Here is a 19,602-nt window from a genome sequence, read left to right on the forward strand (position 1 = left end):
TCCCGTTTGAATTTGTAGTGGTTTAACTTCCATTGGTTTTCATCATACTCTTTTTTCTTTAGGAAAGCATAGTCTAGTACCAGAATCTAGAGATTCTATGCGGATTGTGCCAAATTTCTTTCAGAAAAGTATTTATGAAGCCAGTATAGTCCTTCCTCCGTTTCCACTCTCAAATCATTCTTCTTGTGCTTTGGGAATATTTTGCACTTTATCATTTTGAAGTAGGAATGTCAAATTTGGATTTGCTACTTCAGTGACTGTTCACTGTTTCCAGAAGAAACATAACACCTGTATCCCATAACTACTTGATATTTGTTTTTTTCATTCGGTGATTATCTTAGCTGTCTTAAACAGAATGTCATGCTTGAAGGTTCAGTGATTACCTACTGTGCCTCCTAACATGTTAAATTTTAAGACATGAATGAAATGTTATGCTCATTATATGGATCCATAGAAAAGACAGAAATGAGCTGAAATTTTTCCTCAGGATTACACTGCAGCAAATGCAAGTTTTATCCCCAAAGCATTGAGCCTGTGGAACATCTTCCTGTGTTGCTTTGCAATTAGACTGGCCTTATAAAGGAGTAATTTCCTCCTGTAGTTCATTCCATCTTGTAAATTCTAATAATCTGCTTGGTTTCTAACACTCAGGGCAGGAGGGGATCCTCTCCAGGAGAAGCAGTAAAATATTTGCGGGGAAGTGGATATTGAAGGAGTCCTTAACAATCACTGAGGGATGAAACAGTTGGGCTCGATGACATTAGGGGTCTTTTCCGCCCTAATTGGGTCTGCAAAGAGTTAATGTGCTTAGATCTGTTTTCCTCTGGGTGCAGCTTTCCTTGGTGGCTTTGCCCGTGTTCCCCGTGCTGGTGAGAGCAAACAAACAGCGGTCAGCATGACGCACTTCACGGGTGGTTTGCTTTGCTCCAGCTGGACACGAGGGATATGGAACATAGTTCACAGGTGCCTGAGCTGGGGTGGGCATGCACCCGGAGGGCAGAGCCCATTGCTGGGCAGGAACATTGGTTTGGGGATGAAGAGCAAAGCTGCTGCTTCATTTGGGCAGATTGGCTCCACACAGCCCCGTGTCGCTTCTAATTCTGGAGCTAAGATTGGCACAGCAAGCTCAGCTGTCTTTGCACAGGGCTGTGTGGACTAAATTTGTCACCTGTCTCATCAATTAATTTTCATTTAACCTGCCCTTCAACTTGTCTGAGGCTATTTTCACTTGTCTAGCCTGCTCAGGAGTGCCCAGTTCTTGCTCCACATTGTAAGTGAGGTCAGAAGTCAGGGGCTTGCTTTACTAATTGGTGGTGGAAGCTGCTGGAGGGTGAGAGCAAATGAAATGTGAGAACTCCCTGTCCTCTGTTTATTCTTCCTAATAGCCCTGGAATTGTGTACCTTTGCAGAAAAATGCCAAAAGTCATGCAAGCATACGCAAAATAAAGTATTTCCCATTTCCAGAAGATGAGACAATCTTATAGCAATGAAGAAATAAGCACTGATATGTGTTATATGTGTTAAATGTGTAAAGTGCTTTCATGCAGTCAAAGAAATAAAAGCTAGCTAGAAATAAGCCATAGTGCTTAACAATTTTTTTATGAACCTTTCTCCTTGTAGTGTTGGAGGGAGTGTTTTTCCACAGTTAGTGAACATGCCCCAAATTCAGCTTTTAATTACATTTTGTAATTGAAACCCCTTCTTGCTGAGAAAGAGAACAAAAACCCTTGAAGTTTGAGCAGCTATTTGTTTGCTAGCAATTTACAAATTATTTTTAGTACAAAGATGTATTTGAAAAGACTTCTACAGTTCTGATTGCAGTGGTGCCCCATCCCGTTTGTGTGTTTGTCCAGCATGTGAAAGAACTGTCCCATTTTTGTGGCTTTTTTTTTAGCACAGAATGTTTGAACAATCAAATACTCAGTTAAAAGCTGTGTGTGAATTGGTTTAGGGTAAGTGATGCACAATGCTAGAGATCTGTGACACCCTAACAAGTCAAATTAATTCACCTTTATTTTTTCTTTCTCTGCCCACCTACTCAGTGCTCCTTCTACCATTCAACTTCTGTGACAAATGAGATATATGTCCTAGAGAAAAGACCATTTAAGATTCCCATGGGGACTGTTGAAAATATGATATATGATGATACAACTGAGAAATGATAGCATATTGTAAAGTGTATTTCCTACCTTTTTTAAAAATCTCTTTGGGAAACTTAGAAACTCTTGATATAGGGGACCATCAATACCAAAATAAAACATCTAGTTTTCAGCTGAGATTTTTCAAGAGTTCTTTTTTTTTTTTTGTTCACATTAGGGTGGCATTTTCAAGTAATAGAGTTGAAGCCACTTTCTCACAAGTAGTGTAGCACCGCTGCAGAGTTAGTGCTCAGTGGATAAAAGCACTTTCTTAGCAAAGCAGTTGTAAGATATCTATAGCTACATCTCTATCTATACATGTCCAAGTAAAAATTAAAAGCTGTTTGCTTAAATCTAGTCCCCCAAAATGGTTCACATGTGATCAAATTTCTTAAAATATGTTCTGTACCAACATTAAGCACCTACTTTGCAGGAAAGGTCACGGTCTGAATAGGTTTATTCTGGCTGAGTTCTAAAGTGCTGGAAGCAGAGGTCACACAGCCCTAACTATAGAAAGTGCTGTCTGCCCTGCCTGTAATAATGGTTAAATCTCTTACAAGCAATGAAGTTCCACAGTCAAAGGCAATCACAGTCAGACTGGGCAGCATTAGGCAGCGATAACGACAGAGCTCCTTGAGAGTCACTGTCACTCTCCATGGAACTCACACAGTCCATTTGGTGCCCCTTCTGTCAACCTTAGCAGGTCAAGACTTCTGTTCCCATAAGTGAGACATCATTTGAGACTAAGAGGATTGTAATTTAGTTGAAATCATTGAGACCTTTTTTAGACTCATTGCAGGGGTTTTGCAGTGGACATCTGAGTGAACATTTGAACCTTTAAGCTCAGTAGGTGTTGTGCTTTCTCTTTGCATCAGGATGATGTAAGCTCAGTTAAAAAAAAAAGGAGTAGCTACACGGTTGAAAGGTGATTCAGAAATGCTTTGTTATTTGGGGTGGTCTCATCTAGTGGTTTTAACTTAGAAATTAATGGAGTTAAATTGAAATACAAGAAGCAGCAAATAACAGTGATGAAGTTGGAGAAAGAACATCTCCGAGTATCAGAAAATATCTCATTTTCTATGTTCTTTGTTCCCTCAGGAGCTGTGTCTGAGTCTTTATATCCTGCCTCTCCACCACAAGTCAGAATCACCTCTCTATGATTCCCACCCTTCCACCCAGTCCCCAGGTTCTGTCCTCATCCTCATTCCCTCTTCCTTCTCTCCCCTATACCTTCAGTTACCAGCAACTTCCCTGCTCTCCCAAGTTTTCCTACAAGCCCTTGCAAGATGCAGTATGATATATTGTCAGCCAGCAGGCCAAATATCACAGATCCTTACCTTTCATGGGGTCATTAATCTAGTTGTCCTTCCATTGTAGAGCTGCCATTTCTTCAGGAACATGCAGGAACTGAGACCTCTCTTGCTCCTTCAAACCCTTTGAAGTTGATAAAATAGTTCAAAACCCAAAAATGACAAAACAGCAGAATTATCCCACGATTCTCATTCCCTGGGGAAACAGAGCTTGGCACGAGAAACCTTCTTTGAGGTAATAAGTCTGAGGAGCACATCACACAGGTGTCTTTGTTTGTTTGTTTTATTATTTACCAGTTTGACATCGACAAGGAAGCTGGAGAGAGGCAGATTTACCACCGGTACTGTATGGAACGGGCATCTGTGCACTGTGCCCACGTGTTCACCACAGTCTCACAGATCACAGCCACAGAAGCAGAACACATGCTTAAAAGAACTCCTGGTAAGACCCAAATTGGTTTTTTTGCTGTATTTCCTCCTACCATCTACATTTCCTTAGATTGAATGAACATAATAGAGACAGAGAATAACCAACTTTCAAAACTCAAGTGCAGATGATATCACTTGAAACACATTCTAGCATCATGTAGTGTAGTCCAGAAGAAATCAAGTTCAGCACCATTTAATGACTGCTTCCAGTACCATTTTAGGAGAGCATTAATTTAACTCTTTGCAAGGACATCTAACTTCAGGAGCTTTGTCTGTGGCAGGGTTTCCATGCTCTTAGGGCCAAACCATGAAAAGCTTCATACATATAATATTTTCTAAAATAGTTATGTACCCAACAGTTTGTCTGGTTTTCCCTGTTGTATTGGCCTGATAAAATATGAAATTTCAAAACCTTTTTGTGTTCCATGCATGGAGTTTGAGCAAGGTGATGATCCCAGTCTGATGTGTCATTAAAGCCCTCTTTAAGTCAGTCCAACACCCCATGTGCAGGTAAGCGTCATGAGGGGAAATCTGCACAACGGTTTTGGAGACTATTTAAGCAGGTGTGTTCACACTTTGGTTATTTTAAGCTAAGCAATACTCAAAAGACTTTATTTTCTTGATTTTTTTTTAGATTTTTAAGGTGATTTGCAGTGCTAATTATAGTTTGGGATTGTTATCTTTGTTAACTTCAATGGTTCAAGCCACATCGTGGTTCATGAATCAGAACAAAAGAGGTGTTCATTGAATCCTTTGCCTCATTCCTGACTGACTGTCAACAGGATGATGAACTTAGATTATTTTAAACTTCATTTTAAACATGACAGCCATATCTTCTTAAAAGTCACTTAAGTGTTCAGTCATTTAAATTGGGATATCTCTGAAAGGTCTTGATTTTTACAAAGTGCAGAGCACTCAGCCTCTGAAAATCAGACTTCTGAAGCTGTTTTATATTGGGATGAGGCTTCTCCTCACAACAGCTGCCTTTGAAAATCATAGTTTATGTTTTGGGATTTTAGGAGACTGAAATGAGTCTGAATCCAGTTTAATTTGGGAGAGAAAATCTGCAGACAGATGAAACATCAGCTGAAGCTGAAAAGAATTCCATGCACAGACATTCATAGGCCTGAGCTTTTTGTAATTATTCTTGCAACTTTGAAGAAACCAAGTAAATATATTTAATATTGGGGTTTAAAAATTACTTCATGTTGACAGAGCTAGATGGAAATTCAATAGGAATTGCCATTCCAAATCCTAGGAGACAACTATAAGTGGAAAGTATGTTTTGATGGGAATAAGTACTTTGCTAGTTTCTTTGAATCCTGGACCACAAATAAACTGTGTAGGAGTCTATTCTCATACTATCTATTCTCTCTGAAGTTTTGAAATCCACATTGGCTGTTTGGAAAGTTCAGCAATCCTTCATTGAGCTTGAATTCTGAAGAGGAACTTGAAAGCTGAAAGTATGTGTATGTTTCTCAACCCACTTTAAAAATTAACTTTTAAAAGGGGAATGAAGAATTGGCACAATTAAGTTTTATTTGCATTTATTGAGAGATAAACTTTGTAACCACATTGTTAGCTAAAAATAGCTGAGAAATGTGCCAAGTAGAGCTGTCTCTGCTACTTCTCTTTAACATTAAACTTGGATTATAATTTGAATTGTAAATCTTATCACTTGGAAAAGTCCCTTTAAAATTAGTGAACCTGATTGCATAGGGAAAGTTTGCACCAGGACAAAGGCCCATTTGCCAGCCTAAACCTGTCAGAATGACTGCTTGTTATTATTTGATCAATATTTTATCAAATCATATTTGTCAAAAGTTTGAGTCTCTGATGTTGAACCTGTTTTCTTTGAAGTATCAAGCAAGATTCTGTCAGTGATCATAAGTTACATTCCCGTGATTTGAAAGCTGATATTACAGGATTTCTAATGTTTTCATTCGGGTATGAAACATTTTTCTCACTGGCAGTAGAAAAGACTTTGAATCAAAATTCCAAGAGACTTAGGTATCAGTTGATGTCTAGAGCTAGGCTTCCTACCTGTATATATTTGATCAAAATCATAGAAGGAAACTATGAAAAAAGTATGAGTCAACCCTGAATGTTAGTGACCTATCAGCAGAAGACATCCTACTGTGCCAGTATTACTTAAATTAATGCCAGTTTCTTGCCTATAAATACAGAAGTCAAAACATTCTGATCTGGCCTACTTGGGACAACTTTTTGAACAAAAATGTCAGTAATTCATTAAACAACAAGAAAACACTTGGCACAGGGACAAAGCTCTTTTTTATCACTTCTTCCCCGGGGTGAGGGCACATTGCCTTACACAGGTTCAAAATGTTACTGTTTGTTGAGCAGAAATAGTGAACCGGGTGCTTTGGGCCACAAAGTTTGTTCTGCATCTCAAAACCTTAACTAAGATATGAATTATCCTGATGAAGGGGTAAATGAAGCTGCAGTTAAATCAGAGAACATGAGAGTAGGTTATACACAGGCTGCTGCTGGTGGCTGAGGGGGATCAAAACTCCCTGAAAAATAAAAATAAATGTGAGACAGTGGATGGAAACTGGCCAGAAATACCCAATCAGGCATTTTTAGTTTATTGGGAAGAGCTTGAAATGGTTGTATTCTCAAAACTATGGCCTGCAGGAGCCTGTTCTTCCACGCTGGACAAAGAGCAGGGCAGAGGAAAGAGGAGGTGTGTGGTTGGTAAAGGCAAGGGAAGATGTTTCTGCTCTGCTGCCTCCCCACTCATATGAGGCCACGGAGGTCTTTGTTCAGAGAACTTTTAAGTGCTGGGCAGAAGAAGGTAAAAGCACAAGTTTTCTTGTCAGGCCCACCAAGACCGTCCTTTTTCTGTCATGGAGAACCAAATCTTAAGTACCTAGCAAGTAAAGATTTCCTGGTCTTTAGTTTCAAATGTGGTATTCCAAGACAGATCCATCAAAATTTTGGGTATTTCATAGTTGCTAATAAAGGTTGAATTTTTATCTACTGCTGTTTAACCTTGAGTGTTTCAGAAGCCTTTACAAAATAAGGTTTAGTCAGAGATCACTTACCTGTCAGGAAAACACATATATTGCTGAAGTAGACTTTAAATTTCAAAGAAGTAATTAAAAATGGCTGTGGCATCTGCGTGAAAATTGTCAGGCAAGTATAGTGGATAGCATATGGAGAATTGATTGTACTTACTTTAAGATCATCTTGATAGGGGATTAACCAGAAGAGCCATAGGTGTTTTAAAGAAGTCTCCATAAGTCTCTCCAGAAGTAGGAGACTTTTGTATCAGGCCAGATGTTTAATGCTAGGCATGTAAATGGGAAACCCTGAATGTCAGGCATCTGTGACTGAAAAATGACAGCAAAAGTGGTGTTCAGGACCTGTATCAGTGGCAAGGAAGAGACTGTGCTCCCATCAGTAACCCTGATGTATGGGAGGAGTTACCCATGAGCACTGGGATCAAGGGAGGTGCTCTTTGGTTTGCATGAACCATGTGTTGTAGGGAATTATAGTACCTTACTGAGGGTCCTTTGGATGCTGCACAGAACCTTTAGAATTACTCCAGTTAATGGCTGTGATGACCAGACACCCAATGACCACTTCAGGAGAACAAGGTTGGAATTGGCACCACTGTGCCCTCCAATAATCAGTGCTTCTTGCTTCTTTGAAGATTCTTTGTATTTGAAGGCTCTCTGGTATCATAAATTAGTGTAGGTCTGTTTAAGGCAGTTATGTTACTTTGAAATAAGGAACTGGCCTCCCCTTTCATTTCCATACATGGCTTTCATAAACCAACTCAAAGAAAAGAAGGTGGCATTCTTTCCATTTATGTCAACTAGATTTAGGGAAAGCCTTTAAAATAGCTGCTGTGATCTACCAGGAAGGTGAAGAGGGACTGAACTTCAGTGTTGATTGAAGCAAACTATGTCTGTCCTCTGTGGATATCCCATAACTCTACCTTTAAAATGCTGGAAATGGACAAATTTTAATTGTAAGATACTATAGAATCTTAGAGGAGAGCAGCTATAAATGTGTAAAACATATTATTCTGTGGCTATATTTAGGAGAAATCCCACAGATTACTCAAGGAAGGTCTTTTCTTAAAAGGTTTCCTATATTCTCCCTTTTCTGATAAACCCTCAGAAGTCTTGATAGAATGGATATCTCTTGTGCCATGCAGTAAACAAGGGCATAGTCCTGTGCAGTTTATGCTTTCAAGAGCTTTCAATCTCTAGTGATAGAGCAGGCAACAGTGATAGCAAGAATCAAGAGATAAAGGGCATATTGCACAACAAACACAGCTAAATGGAGACATTACTGGAGTCTTGACAGGACAAAAGGGCAGGGTCTGTCTAGTGTTGAGCAAAGGTGAAAGCCACTTCAATGCCAACATGCCACGTGCAGGAGCTTTGTGGAATAAGCTGGTGGAGACTGTTGTGCCAGGCAATGCTGTTCCCTCTCCAGAAATAGCATAATCCATAACCTGTTCACATACTGACAGCTGGGAGACACATTGGTTCTTTCCTGAAAGATTTCCTTGACTCTGAAGATGTCTACCTCTGCCTTTTCTCTGCTTTTCCAGATGTTGTCACCCCAAATGGCTTGAACGTTAAGAAATTTTCAGCAATGCATGAGTTTCAGAATTTGCATTCCATGTACAAGGCTAGGATCCAAGAGTTCATTCGAGGTCATTTCTATGGGTATGCTTTTACTTTTCAAAAATTAGCAACCGTTGTCCAACGCTATTTAAAGGAAGAACCAAAGCAGGAAGAGTAATGAGTACTTCACAGAGGAGCTGAAATGTTACCGGCTTATTCAAATATCTGTCTGGGATTTCTCAGTCAGAAACTAAAGGAATTTTAGACACCAGTTCTAACTCTGCTTAACAGACTGTGATATCAGAGAGCAGATCCTGATTTGTTCATTATTTACCCAAGATGCAGTTTGCCAGATTAAGGCCGTCAATTTAAAGAGCAGCAGAAAAGCCTCACTTTCTTTATGTTTTTGGGATAATAAATTCCTCCAGAATAGAAAGCTGTTGTGTGCTTTGCTTGATTATGTCTAGGAAAATACTTTGTTCTTGTCTGTTTGTCTGCTTGCCTTCAGCCACCTTGACTTTGATCTTGAGAAGACCTTATTTTTCTTCATTGCTGGGAGATATGAGTTTTCCAACAAAGGAGCTGATATGTTTCTAGAAGCCTTATCAAGACTGAACTTTTTGCTGAGGGTAAGAAAACTTGTGCAGCTGTTGATAACATAGAGCTCGTACTCAAATTACCATACTACTGTGGAAGTCACCTGCAAGAATTCCTACAAACTCTGGTTTATGGGAAAGTAATTATGGGATGCTCACAGTTTCCACAAAGCTCCTTCTCTGAATCCTCAGAGTATATAATGATCTCAGACAGATTAAAAATAATTGGTTATGGAGTTCTAGAAGTTAATCCGTGGTCACCTCCCTCGATTTTAGAGAGAAATAATGAAAATGCTATTCAAGAGTTTGCCCTGAAGGTTTACATATTAGAAGGGTAATAAAAGTAATCCTTTAATGATGCCTTTTAAAAATATCTTTTTAAGCAAATTGCTTAATTCACTGGGTCCTGATAATGATATTTTAAATCTACTGTTACCACACTGGATGGGAATCTTGCATGAAAATTCCCGCTGTGGCAGCGGGCTGGTGAACAAGCCTGGGGAAGTGGAACTCAGTTCTCCATGCTTCTGTTTCCTCAGGTACAAAATGAGTGCAATGTTTCTAAATGCTTTTATGGAGTACTTTTAATTTTTAAAAATAATTTCAAAATTTATTTTTATTTTTAAATTTTAAGTTAATTAAATTATTATATTTTTATCATTATCATTAATTTAATATTTTATTAAAATATTTTTAATGTAATAAAATATTTAAAAATATTTTTAAATTGATTTACTTTTAATTTAAGGAAGAACTAGGCCTTGTTCTGATCAAAGATCAGAGTACTTACCACTCACAATGAGATTGTTGAAAATGTCTCCATATCTGTCCTAACCATTGATATATTTAAAATTATAGACAGAAAAAGTAGGACTAATCAGTTTTCAGTCATCTAGCCAGGATCAATTGGCTGTTGTGCCAGACTCTCTCTTATGTACTCTTATCATTTAAATGATGTGGAAAATCTGGATAAAATAATGACACTTTGTTATCAGCAGGGCTGAAAAATATATCGATTTTCAAAGCCCTAAGAACACTTGTGCTACCACCACCTTCTGTTAACACACCATTAGAGCCTGTGGACTTTCTGCAAATCCTTCATGATTCACTCACACAGCCTCACATAACTCAAGCATTTCTTCCACAACAGAAGTCGCTTGTTTGGCATTGCAGGGCAATATCAACATCAACTACCTGTTAATGGCATTTAAACAGCTCTGAAAGCTGATAGTGTGCAAAGTCTCTGTGATAAGAGGGAAAGAATTGCTTGAGCAACCACTGCAACAATCTCTTATTGCAGCTAATTATTTATATCATAGAATCATTAAACTCTGTGCTGTTGCTTCTCCCATAAGCTGAGCCTGACTTCACTGCATTACAGGTCCAGCTTGGATGCCAGCATCTGATTAGCTGTTCAAAGAACAGCTCTGTAATTCTTTCAAGTGTTCATCATTTTCAAGTGTAATTATTGCCCTGTGGTTGTTTCAAGGGGTAATTCCATTGGGAATAGAAGCATACCTGTACTACTTCTGAGGCTGGAAATGCTGCTGCTTCTGAAGCAAATTGTAGTGGTGTGCCTGGCCCTAAAAAATACATAGAATTGGGTGCAATTATTTTATTTTATTTTATTTTATTTATTTTATTTTTTTATTTTTTTATTATTTTATTTTATTTTATTTTTATTTATTTTATTTTATTTTATTTTATTTTATTTTATTTTATTTTGCTCCTTACTGACATTTTGGAGGTAATATATTAATGTTGGCACAGAGTGTTAATACACGCTCAGATCACATGATGGACTCTGAACCTGCCTTGAGGAGAGGGAAGGGAAGAACCTTAACATGACAGGTGACTCCTGTAGGTTATTTTCCACTCTGCATTTCCCTGTACCTCAGTCAGAGAGGGCCTGCTAACAGCAAGTCTGTGTGTCTAAAATTTAAAACGGAGGCAACCCAAAATAATTTAATATTTACTGCTCTGAACAGGGTTCACTCTTAGCTTTTCTTTAAACAGTTGCTGACAGGAGTAAAGCCTCATTCACGCAAAAAATTCTTTGCTCACTCCTTTTTGACAAAATAGTTTGTGTCAGGTGAGAAAATGTGTGTAGGATTTTTATTTTTATTTTATTTTAAGTTTATTTCTATGTCCTCAGCCATGGACTCTAAACCATGAGAGGTCAGGAAGGTGTGTATTGCCCAAACTGAAACTGTGTGACAAATGTTTTACCTGTATTATCCTGAGCTGTATCTCTGACATGACAAAAAGGGAGAGTTAAGAGGTCAGAGCCTCCCTGGGCAGCCCAAGTGCACTGGATTTTCCTGTGACTAATTCCTAAAGTTGGCTGTGATACTTTGTAGTGAGATTTTATTTTTCTTTTTAATTTATTCCTCTCCATTTTTCTTGTCATGTAGGTCCACAAGACTGACGTTACAGTTGTTGTGTTCTTCATCATGCCAGCAAAGACAAACAATTTCAACGTGGAAACCCTGAAAGGACAAGCAGTCAGGAAGCAGCTCTGGTAATTCCCATTCTTTCCAAGGGCTTGATGCAGTGAATTCAGGACACATGCAAAAGTTTCAGCTGAAGAATTAATGCCCTTTCTTTTTGCTCTGCTAAAATTGAGGGTTGTGGGTAACTAGAATGTATTTCAGGGATGAAAGAGATGAGAAAGAGAAATAAGGGTAAATATTTCTCTTTTTTTTTTTTTTTTTGTGTGTCCATCGTTCTTTTTAGTAAACTTCCCTTGCCATTCTTTGTAACACATTAGCAAGTAGTATTTGCTTTGCAGCAGCAAAGTCAAACGTTCCAGAAAATCCACTGCTCTTGACGTATTCTGACTGTTCCTGGTATTCCCTTCGAATGTGCCATGGAGCTCCAACAAAATAAGGACTCTCTGCTAATCTATCACAGAAAGATTCTCTGTAGGATAAAGAAATTAATCACACATTCTCTTCTATGTAGAAGTATGGAAATCGTTCTGTCTGATGCAGCAGAACAGTTGATAATAATTGTTTAATTTAATAATAATTGTTTTAATTGTTTAAATTACATTAATTTTGTGTACAGCCTACAATAGGCAGTGAGGCTTACAACTATAAAGGGAAAATTGTCACAGGCCTTCCCAGTTTAAAAGTTTTAATTTTACAACTTCCCAAAAGCAAAAGCAAAAAAGGGAGAAGCAAAGCAGGAGCAGACTTCTTCACCTCACTTTAGCTGCTGTGTGATTTTACGTAGGGAAAGGCAAATATTGTGAGGTACTTCTGAACTAAATGATGTGGCAAAAACTGAAGCTTCGAATTCATGAGGAAAATCAGTGATAGGTTATCAGGGATGAATTTTGTTTAAAAAACAAAGGTGAAAAATGCCATTGCACTCAACATATTTACAGATTAATTCTCTGAGCAGGGGAATGGAAACGGGCACCTGATCAGGGGCTACAGCAGTTAAACTCTGCTGCGGAAGTAAGGAAGCTGGTCTTAAAACTGAGGGACTAAACCCCACAAGACCTGCTTTTATGCCTGCATCTCACAGTGTTTAAAGTCTTTGTGATGCCAGTTCTGTATTTATAAAATGATAGAAGTCTGGTTTAGAGATCTGTAGACGAAAGGCACTATGTAAGAGAAAGATACTGATTTTCCTGTTATCTTGTTAGCTGCCTCCAGCAGATTATCTCTGCCTCAGTTCCTGGGTATCTGTCATCAAGTTGAATTCGATGACTAACAGATACTAAACCTCCACAAAAACAGTGACAGAAGTAGTTTAACAGGGACCATTGAAGTAATTTGGCTTTTGCCATATCTGGGAAAGAAGGCAGATATGAGAAAAGTCTCTGCTCTCTAGATTATCTCTGGAGTCATCACACAGCAACTTCTTGGGACTTACAGGGAACATTCTGCCTGGTTACCACTCTGGAAACAGGTACCACAAATGTGGAGGTTGGAAATAATCTCTGGCTTCCCAAAAATAATGTGTCTGAGCTTGAGCTGTGTTCACTGCCAGTGGAGAGGGACAGTTCAGTGCAAAGGATGTTTCATCCTGTATCACTTCTGGAAGGGCCTAAGATGGGTGAAAGGAATGATGCTCTGAAATGGACTGTCACCCTGTGAGGATGTGGGGAGGATCTGTGCAACCAGCTTAAAATCTAGATAGTTGAAGTGGGATAACATGAGTTACCAGAGTTTCTAATGAGAACTACACAGGAATATGAGTGCAGTGAGAAATAGCCGTGCTTGCAACAAGTGCTTTTGGCCTCTGCTTTGTCTTTGATACACAGTATGTGAAGTTTGAATGAAATACAACTGATACACATTAAATAAATAATGTATGGCTGTTAGGAAAGTTTAAATTACATGAAATATGCAGAGTGTTGTATCTCTAGTACGTGGTTATTTCTCTGGTACTCAGCAGTGCAAGGCACAATGGTAACAGTAAAGGTAAAACTACAATGTAAAATCATACAAAAATCTGCTGCTTCCAGCTGTCCTTCCCACTGTGCTCCATGAAAAGCAAAAGACCCTCTGCATCATCATATGCAGCATTATCATGGTCATAATCTGGAGCTCCAGGATAAAATCACCTGACTACAGTATTACATAACAGCATTAGATGATTTTAGGGATGTCACAGAAATTAAATACCAGAAGAGGTTGGCACTTATAAAGGAGTAGAAGATGGCTGATCTGGGATATAAAATTCCTCTACTTCTGCAAAAGCAGTCTACCCCATCTGGGTTAGGTTTTGGATATTGTGCATGGCATGAGTCTAAGAAAATATGGTCATGGGGGGGATGAGTTTGATGGGCTTTGGATCAGTGTGGTTTGACATTTAGCTGCTTTACAACTCACCCAAAATTAACTCATCAACTGTTGTGCCTGTGTGATTTGGGAGAGAGCAACTAAAAACAGGTATGTGGATTCTCAGCTTGGTAAAGCTCAGGATTTCACTTAACAAACTTTGTCTTAGCCTAAAGTATACATAGAAATCAGAAAGACAGAAAAAGTTCCAGGAAGTGGGTATTTTACTCAAATTCAGAGTGCTTTTGCTGTTTTGACAACACAACTTGCAGTTATGTTTTCAAGTTATTCCAACTAGGGGCAGAATAATATAACTTACTCTTTGCACTTAGAACAGTGGTTCACTGGAGTTCTTTCTTAGTTAAAAATAAAACATTTGTCTGGCACAGGCTTTATTATTAGGTTAAAACTTGGCCCAAGCTTTTTAGGGAGTTTTTTTGTTTTGCAAACTAATTATGACCAACTGCCTTTCAGTCTAACACTTGTTTTCAAAAGTCTTTGAGTTGGGAAATAAGGCAGAAAGAGGAAACTTCTTTTAAAATTCCTTTTATCTTTTTAGTAATTAAATTGGAGATCTCTCAGTCTTGATTAACGTCCAATATTAATGATCATGTTTCAATATGTAGGGTCACATATATGCTTTCTTTTTCACAGTTGACATGGAAACGTGACCCACTGATCAGAGCACAGTTTAATTTCCCACAGCAGGAATCTCTTTTATGCTTTGTCCTGGATTCTCCTGTTTTATACATGTATTTATTTATCTTCCTAGGGACACTGCCCAGTTTGTGAAAGAAAAGTTTGGAAAGAAGCTCTACAATGCCCTGCTAAAGTAAGTGTATAGGTTATTTTATATTGAGGTGGTTTACCTGTGGTGCTTCTGTGCCTCTTTGTGGAGGAAATTTTGACATCCATAGGAAAGATGTGAGACCACATACAGCAAATCACAAATCACAGAGGAAAAAAATAAACACATTAGCATCTCGTGGTGTAAAGAGTCTTAAGAGACATTTGGGATGTCTAGGTAATATAAAGGTTTATTCACTGTCAAAAATGAGCTACCTCAGCTTAAAAAAGCATAAAGTAATATTTATTAGTGGTTTAGTCATATTGTTTCAAAAGACAGTTGGAAGTGAATGACCCAAAGCATAAGTGAGATGACTGCAACTTCAGCAAAAACAAGCTGTGTCTGAAAAACAGAGGGAAAAAAAAAAAGAATTGCTTAGCTTTTTTGGAAGCTAATTGGCAGGTCAGCAAGTGTATGGGAGGACAAAATATAGGGGATATAGAAGGGCCATGAAAAAAAAAGTAAATATTTATGTTGATATCAGACCTTGTTTGCTGTTTCTTTGTTTTCTTTATCCTGTTAACAAGTCATTTGATAAAACAGGCTTTGTGTTGATTTTGCAGAGGAGAAATTCCAGACTTGAACAAGATTCTTGACCGAGATGATATAAGCATTATGAAAAGAGCCATCTATTCAACTGAGGTCAGAAAATGTATTAATTACAGAAATATCTAGTACAGATGATAAATGTGATGATATACAGGGGTTGTGTGTGATGTATAGTGATATGTGTGCATTGGGAAGATGTTTTCAGCAAATATACCTCTCATTGGTAACATTTAAAGATCAACTGTGGCTATTTTTAATGCCAGTATGACCTAAACTAATTCTTTTGGGAAATTCATGGATCACATGCAGGACATCAAAATTCCTCATTCTTTTCTTCTGCAGTAAACGTAAATATTTTGTTGTTCTCGAAGCCTGGATCTATTAAATAGGTAAAGTCAAACTCTTAGGGAGATACAATATAATGACTAAAAACCTTTGAAGTTAAACAGTAGGCCTTTCTGAAGGTTAGTACAAATACACGTATTTGGAGGTAAATGAAGCAAATCCAGATTTTATGGTCTCATTTATGGCCTTAATTATATGGAAGACAACATTATGTGATCATTCTTTCTTACCTTAAAATGCAAATGTCACATCAATGACAAAATCTCCCACTGTCTTCCACTAACCTTAGAAAACGGGAACACAACTGTTACAGAAAATGGTGACAGAACTGTTTGCCAAGAGTTTTGTCTGGCTTATGGGTTTCTTCTTCTGTCTTTAGAGACACTGTCTGCCCCCAGTGACCACCCACAACATGATTGATGACGGCAACGACCCGATCCTCAACACCATCCGGCGCATCGGCCTCTTCAACAACCGCACGGACAGGGTGAAGGTACAGCCTGTCCTTTTCATTTCAGATGTAGAATGGAATTTCTTTGAACAGTCCCAGCCTGGATCAGTCTGCTTCCTGTACTGAGTGAAGAGTTTCTACTCCTGAAATCAAGAAAGTGCCACAGGTTGTTTGCACCCGGATGTAAAGCTCTGTCACAGATTAATTTGCTTAAAAATAGAGCTCCAAAGCTGGAGCACAGAAGTTTCTGGAGTATTGATTCATCTCTTAAGAACAGCCCCCTGATACTCAGCATTTGCTGTAGAAAGTAACCAGGGCTTCAATCCTGAGCAGAAATAATTCTTGTTTTGGTTGAAACTAAATGTATGTAAATAAATCCTTTCCTTATTTCCATGTTTACCTTATCAAACCACAGAAATGATCAGCTCCTGCTCTCACAAGTTCTCCCAAAGTTTTTTTTGGTCTGGCAGTCTTTCTATTAACTATCTCAATGTCTGTCTAGTCCAAGTAGAACCTAAAATTGCAAATTATTCTTCTTCCAAACCTTCTTTTTAAAGTCATATCCCTAGCATCTCTGACAATGACATATCACCTGTTCTCAGTGTTTTGCCTTTTTAAACCCATGACAATAACTGAGCAAATATTTTCCCCAACTTCTTAGTTGCTTCTAATTGGCTTAACATATTCTCTGCTAAGTGTGTGTCTCCAATGAATTCTGGGATCATAACATGGTAATAATATACTAGATGTAACAAAAGCAGGGTGGAAAGATGCACTGTACATAGATGTAAAAAAATCCCCAGAACTAGAACTAGACAACTGCTTGAAAATTAGAAAGCAGACAGTACATAACACTGCAGACACCTCTTCCTGATTCTCAGCAGACTTGGTTCTCTTGCATATGTCAAGTTTGTAGAAAACTGTTGTTACCACTGGAAAATTACCTGCTGCATGAACAGGCTTAATTCTTAATGTTCTTAATGAGCTGAATGTCATGGACAAAAAAAGCTTCAAATGGAAAGTAATTTTGAGAAGTGTATGACATATCCACCCAGACACAGCTGGCATGTGAAAAATACCCTCAGCAATGCCAGTGGAATCATTGGATTCAAATAAACTTGTAAAATGAGCCTACAGCCCGTTTACTGGCTGAGTACCTTCATTATTTACTCAAGTGAGTAGCATGATTACATTATTAAGGAGGGATAAAAGCATAGCCTTGACATGGAGGGATGGCTGCAGTGTGTTTATGCAGGGAAATAAGCCCAGGGAAGTTTAAATCGTTCCTGCACACTTTTTCCTCCCAAAGCTGACTGGACAGATCATACAAGGCACTTCTCTGCCTGCCAGTGGAAATGGGGCAGTGACCCCAAAGCCCTGCAGAGTCATGCAGACAAATTAGCTTTAGTCCTGAGAGTGGGACATCAGCCTAGGTTAATTAGCTTTGTCTTTCAGCAAGATTAGTTGACCTAGGCACAGGAGTGTGGTGATAGGTCTATAATATGTCTGGTTCCAAAATTCTCCCCGTTTTTGGGAGAGATCTGTCAACTATGGGAAACATTCCTTTATTTCAGTGCGTGCTGTGGAGCTCACAAGTGCTTTTTATCTGCCTGAGGCCTCTTCTTAACAAGACATCCCAAATCACAGAATCACTGAATGGTTTGGGTTGGAAGGGACCTTAAAAATCATCTCATTCCAGCCCCCCTGCCATGGGCAGGGACACCTTCCACTCTCCCAGGTTGCTCAGAGCCCCATCCAACCTGGCCTTGGACGCTTCCAGGGATGGGGCAGCCACAGCTTCTCTGTGTAACCTGTACCAGGGCCTCACCACCCCCACAGGGAAGAATTTCTTCTTAATATCTAATCTACATCTCCTCTCTTTCAGTTTGAAGCCATTCCCCCTTGTCCTGTCACTCCAGGCCCTTGTAAATACTCTCCCTTGGTGCACTAGACCAAGACAACCCATATGGTCTTGCTAAATGCCACAGCTTTAGGCATAATTCTGTATGCACATGGTCTTTCTGGATGAAGAATAATAAAGCTGAAATGTTAAGTGTTCTCCTGTCCAGAAAAAAAGGATTCATTATTAATACTATTTCCAGGACAAGAATACACACAGGCAGGATACATTTTAGTGTGGGAAGTGGATTAGATAACAGATGAATGGTCAGAGGATGTGTTGTCCAGATACTTAGGAAAAGAGCAGAGTGAATAAATTGCTTAAGCTTATTGATAATTAGCATGTACCCATGATGGATTTCTTTTACCTCTAATGCAAGTTTTGAATATCCAGGTGATCCTACATCCAGAGTTTCTTTCTTCAACAAGCCCCTTGCTGCCCCTGGACTATGAGGAGTTTGTCAGAGGCTGCAACCTCGGTGTATTCCCATCTTACTACGAGCCCTGGGGTTACACTCCAGGTAGGCAACCTGTACCCTTAAGCAGTACAGAAAGATGGACACCCATTCTGTTGATGTAGAATGGCTTTGCAGCCAGTTTCCTCTGGAGGGCTGCAAAAACTCTTGAGGCTCTGTTTTCTCTACAGTGCAAAGGTCTTACTGCTGGAAAAATTTGGGGGCTGGGTGGTATAAAATGTCATCCACTGACTGACAACTGCTCACATTTGTCCTTGCACTGCACCCTTTCCAATACTAACATGTACTCCTTTGTTTACTGTGAATTTGGAGCAAGAAATAATTTCTATAGCTTAATTATTAACTTGATTCCAGGATTTTAAAAGAAGATTTATGGGAATGTAACTGTTGAAAAAAGCAGGGCAAGAAATCTGATGCTATGAGCTGACCCAGTGCAATGGGTTTAATTCAAGATAAGAGTTAAGTTTGAGAAAATTGTGTAACACCATAGCTAAGTTATTTACCACAAATACACACAGTGATATTGAATTTCATGAAATTAAGTGGAAATTTCCAAAAACACAGAGAGTATATAGATTTTGACTTGAAATTTGGCCCCCATTCAAAAAAAGGCACTGAACACCTGACTAAATCAGTGCAAACTATGAACTTGAGTACCTGTGAAGATCAAAGCCTGCATGTCCATGTTTTTCATGTCCTCCAAAATACTTTCTGTAGTCTTGATACACATCTGAAGTTGGGGTACCCCTCGTAAGAACATTCGTTTTAAGCCAATGAATCGGAACAGAAATTCTGCAGGTTTTGTCATTCTCCAGAGCTCTCTCTCTCTCTCCAAGTAAGAGCTATTCTGTTCCAAGATAGCCCTCTTGCATGCCAGCAATTTCTCATCCTGTTCTAATCTCAGCTAAGGTATAAAGTAAATGTGACAGCCAGGGATGATTTCTGACCTGGACACAAAAGTCAAACTGCTCCTTGGCAGTTTTGAGGAAAACTGTGGTTTACACTAGTCAAAAGAGTTGTTTCTCTTTCCTTTACTAATGCAAAAGCAATTCTCTTTGCTGATACCCATTTAAATCTCCCAGAAACAAAAAGTGATTTTTTTTTGAGGTAGGTTTATAAGTATTTTATAAACATGTTTTATTGTCATATCAATGAAGGCTCC

General features: G+C 38.7%; 2 protein-coding genes across 4 annotated transcripts in view; one reads left to right on the plus strand and one right to left on the minus strand.

Moving 5' to 3' along the window:
- The window catches only part of SPX (spexin hormone), a 288,585-nt gene that overhangs the window by 255,041 nt on the left and 13,942 nt on the right, over nucleotides 1-19,602 (minus strand). The gene's annotated exons all lie outside the window — the stretch shown is intronic.
- Nucleotides 1-19,602, plus strand: part of GYS2 (glycogen synthase 2) — a 41,640-nt gene that overhangs the window by 16,715 nt on the left and 5,323 nt on the right. For all 3 annotated transcript variants that reach the window (XM_051772399.1, XM_051772401.1, XM_051772402.1), the window contains 8 exons: nucleotides 3,746-3,890; nucleotides 8,466-8,583; nucleotides 8,990-9,110; nucleotides 11,492-11,598; nucleotides 14,646-14,705; nucleotides 15,284-15,362; nucleotides 15,994-16,107; nucleotides 18,359-18,485. In XM_051772399.1, the coding sequence (XP_051628359.1) occupies nucleotides 3,746-3,890; nucleotides 8,466-8,583; nucleotides 8,990-9,110; nucleotides 11,492-11,598; nucleotides 14,646-14,705; nucleotides 15,284-15,362; nucleotides 15,994-16,107; nucleotides 18,359-18,485 (871 nt within the window). The remainder of the gene's footprint in view (nucleotides 1-3,745; nucleotides 3,891-8,465; nucleotides 8,584-8,989; nucleotides 9,111-11,491; nucleotides 11,599-14,645; nucleotides 14,706-15,283; nucleotides 15,363-15,993; nucleotides 16,108-18,358; nucleotides 18,486-19,602) is intronic.

Source organism: Manacus candei, unplaced genomic scaffold (assembly GCF_025592945.1).
Source record: "Manacus candei isolate 608988 ecotype Guabito, Panama unplaced genomic scaffold, ASM2559294v1 h1tg000153l, whole genome shotgun sequence".
Lineage (NCBI taxonomy): Eukaryota > Metazoa > Chordata > Aves > Passeriformes > Pipridae > Manacus > Manacus candei.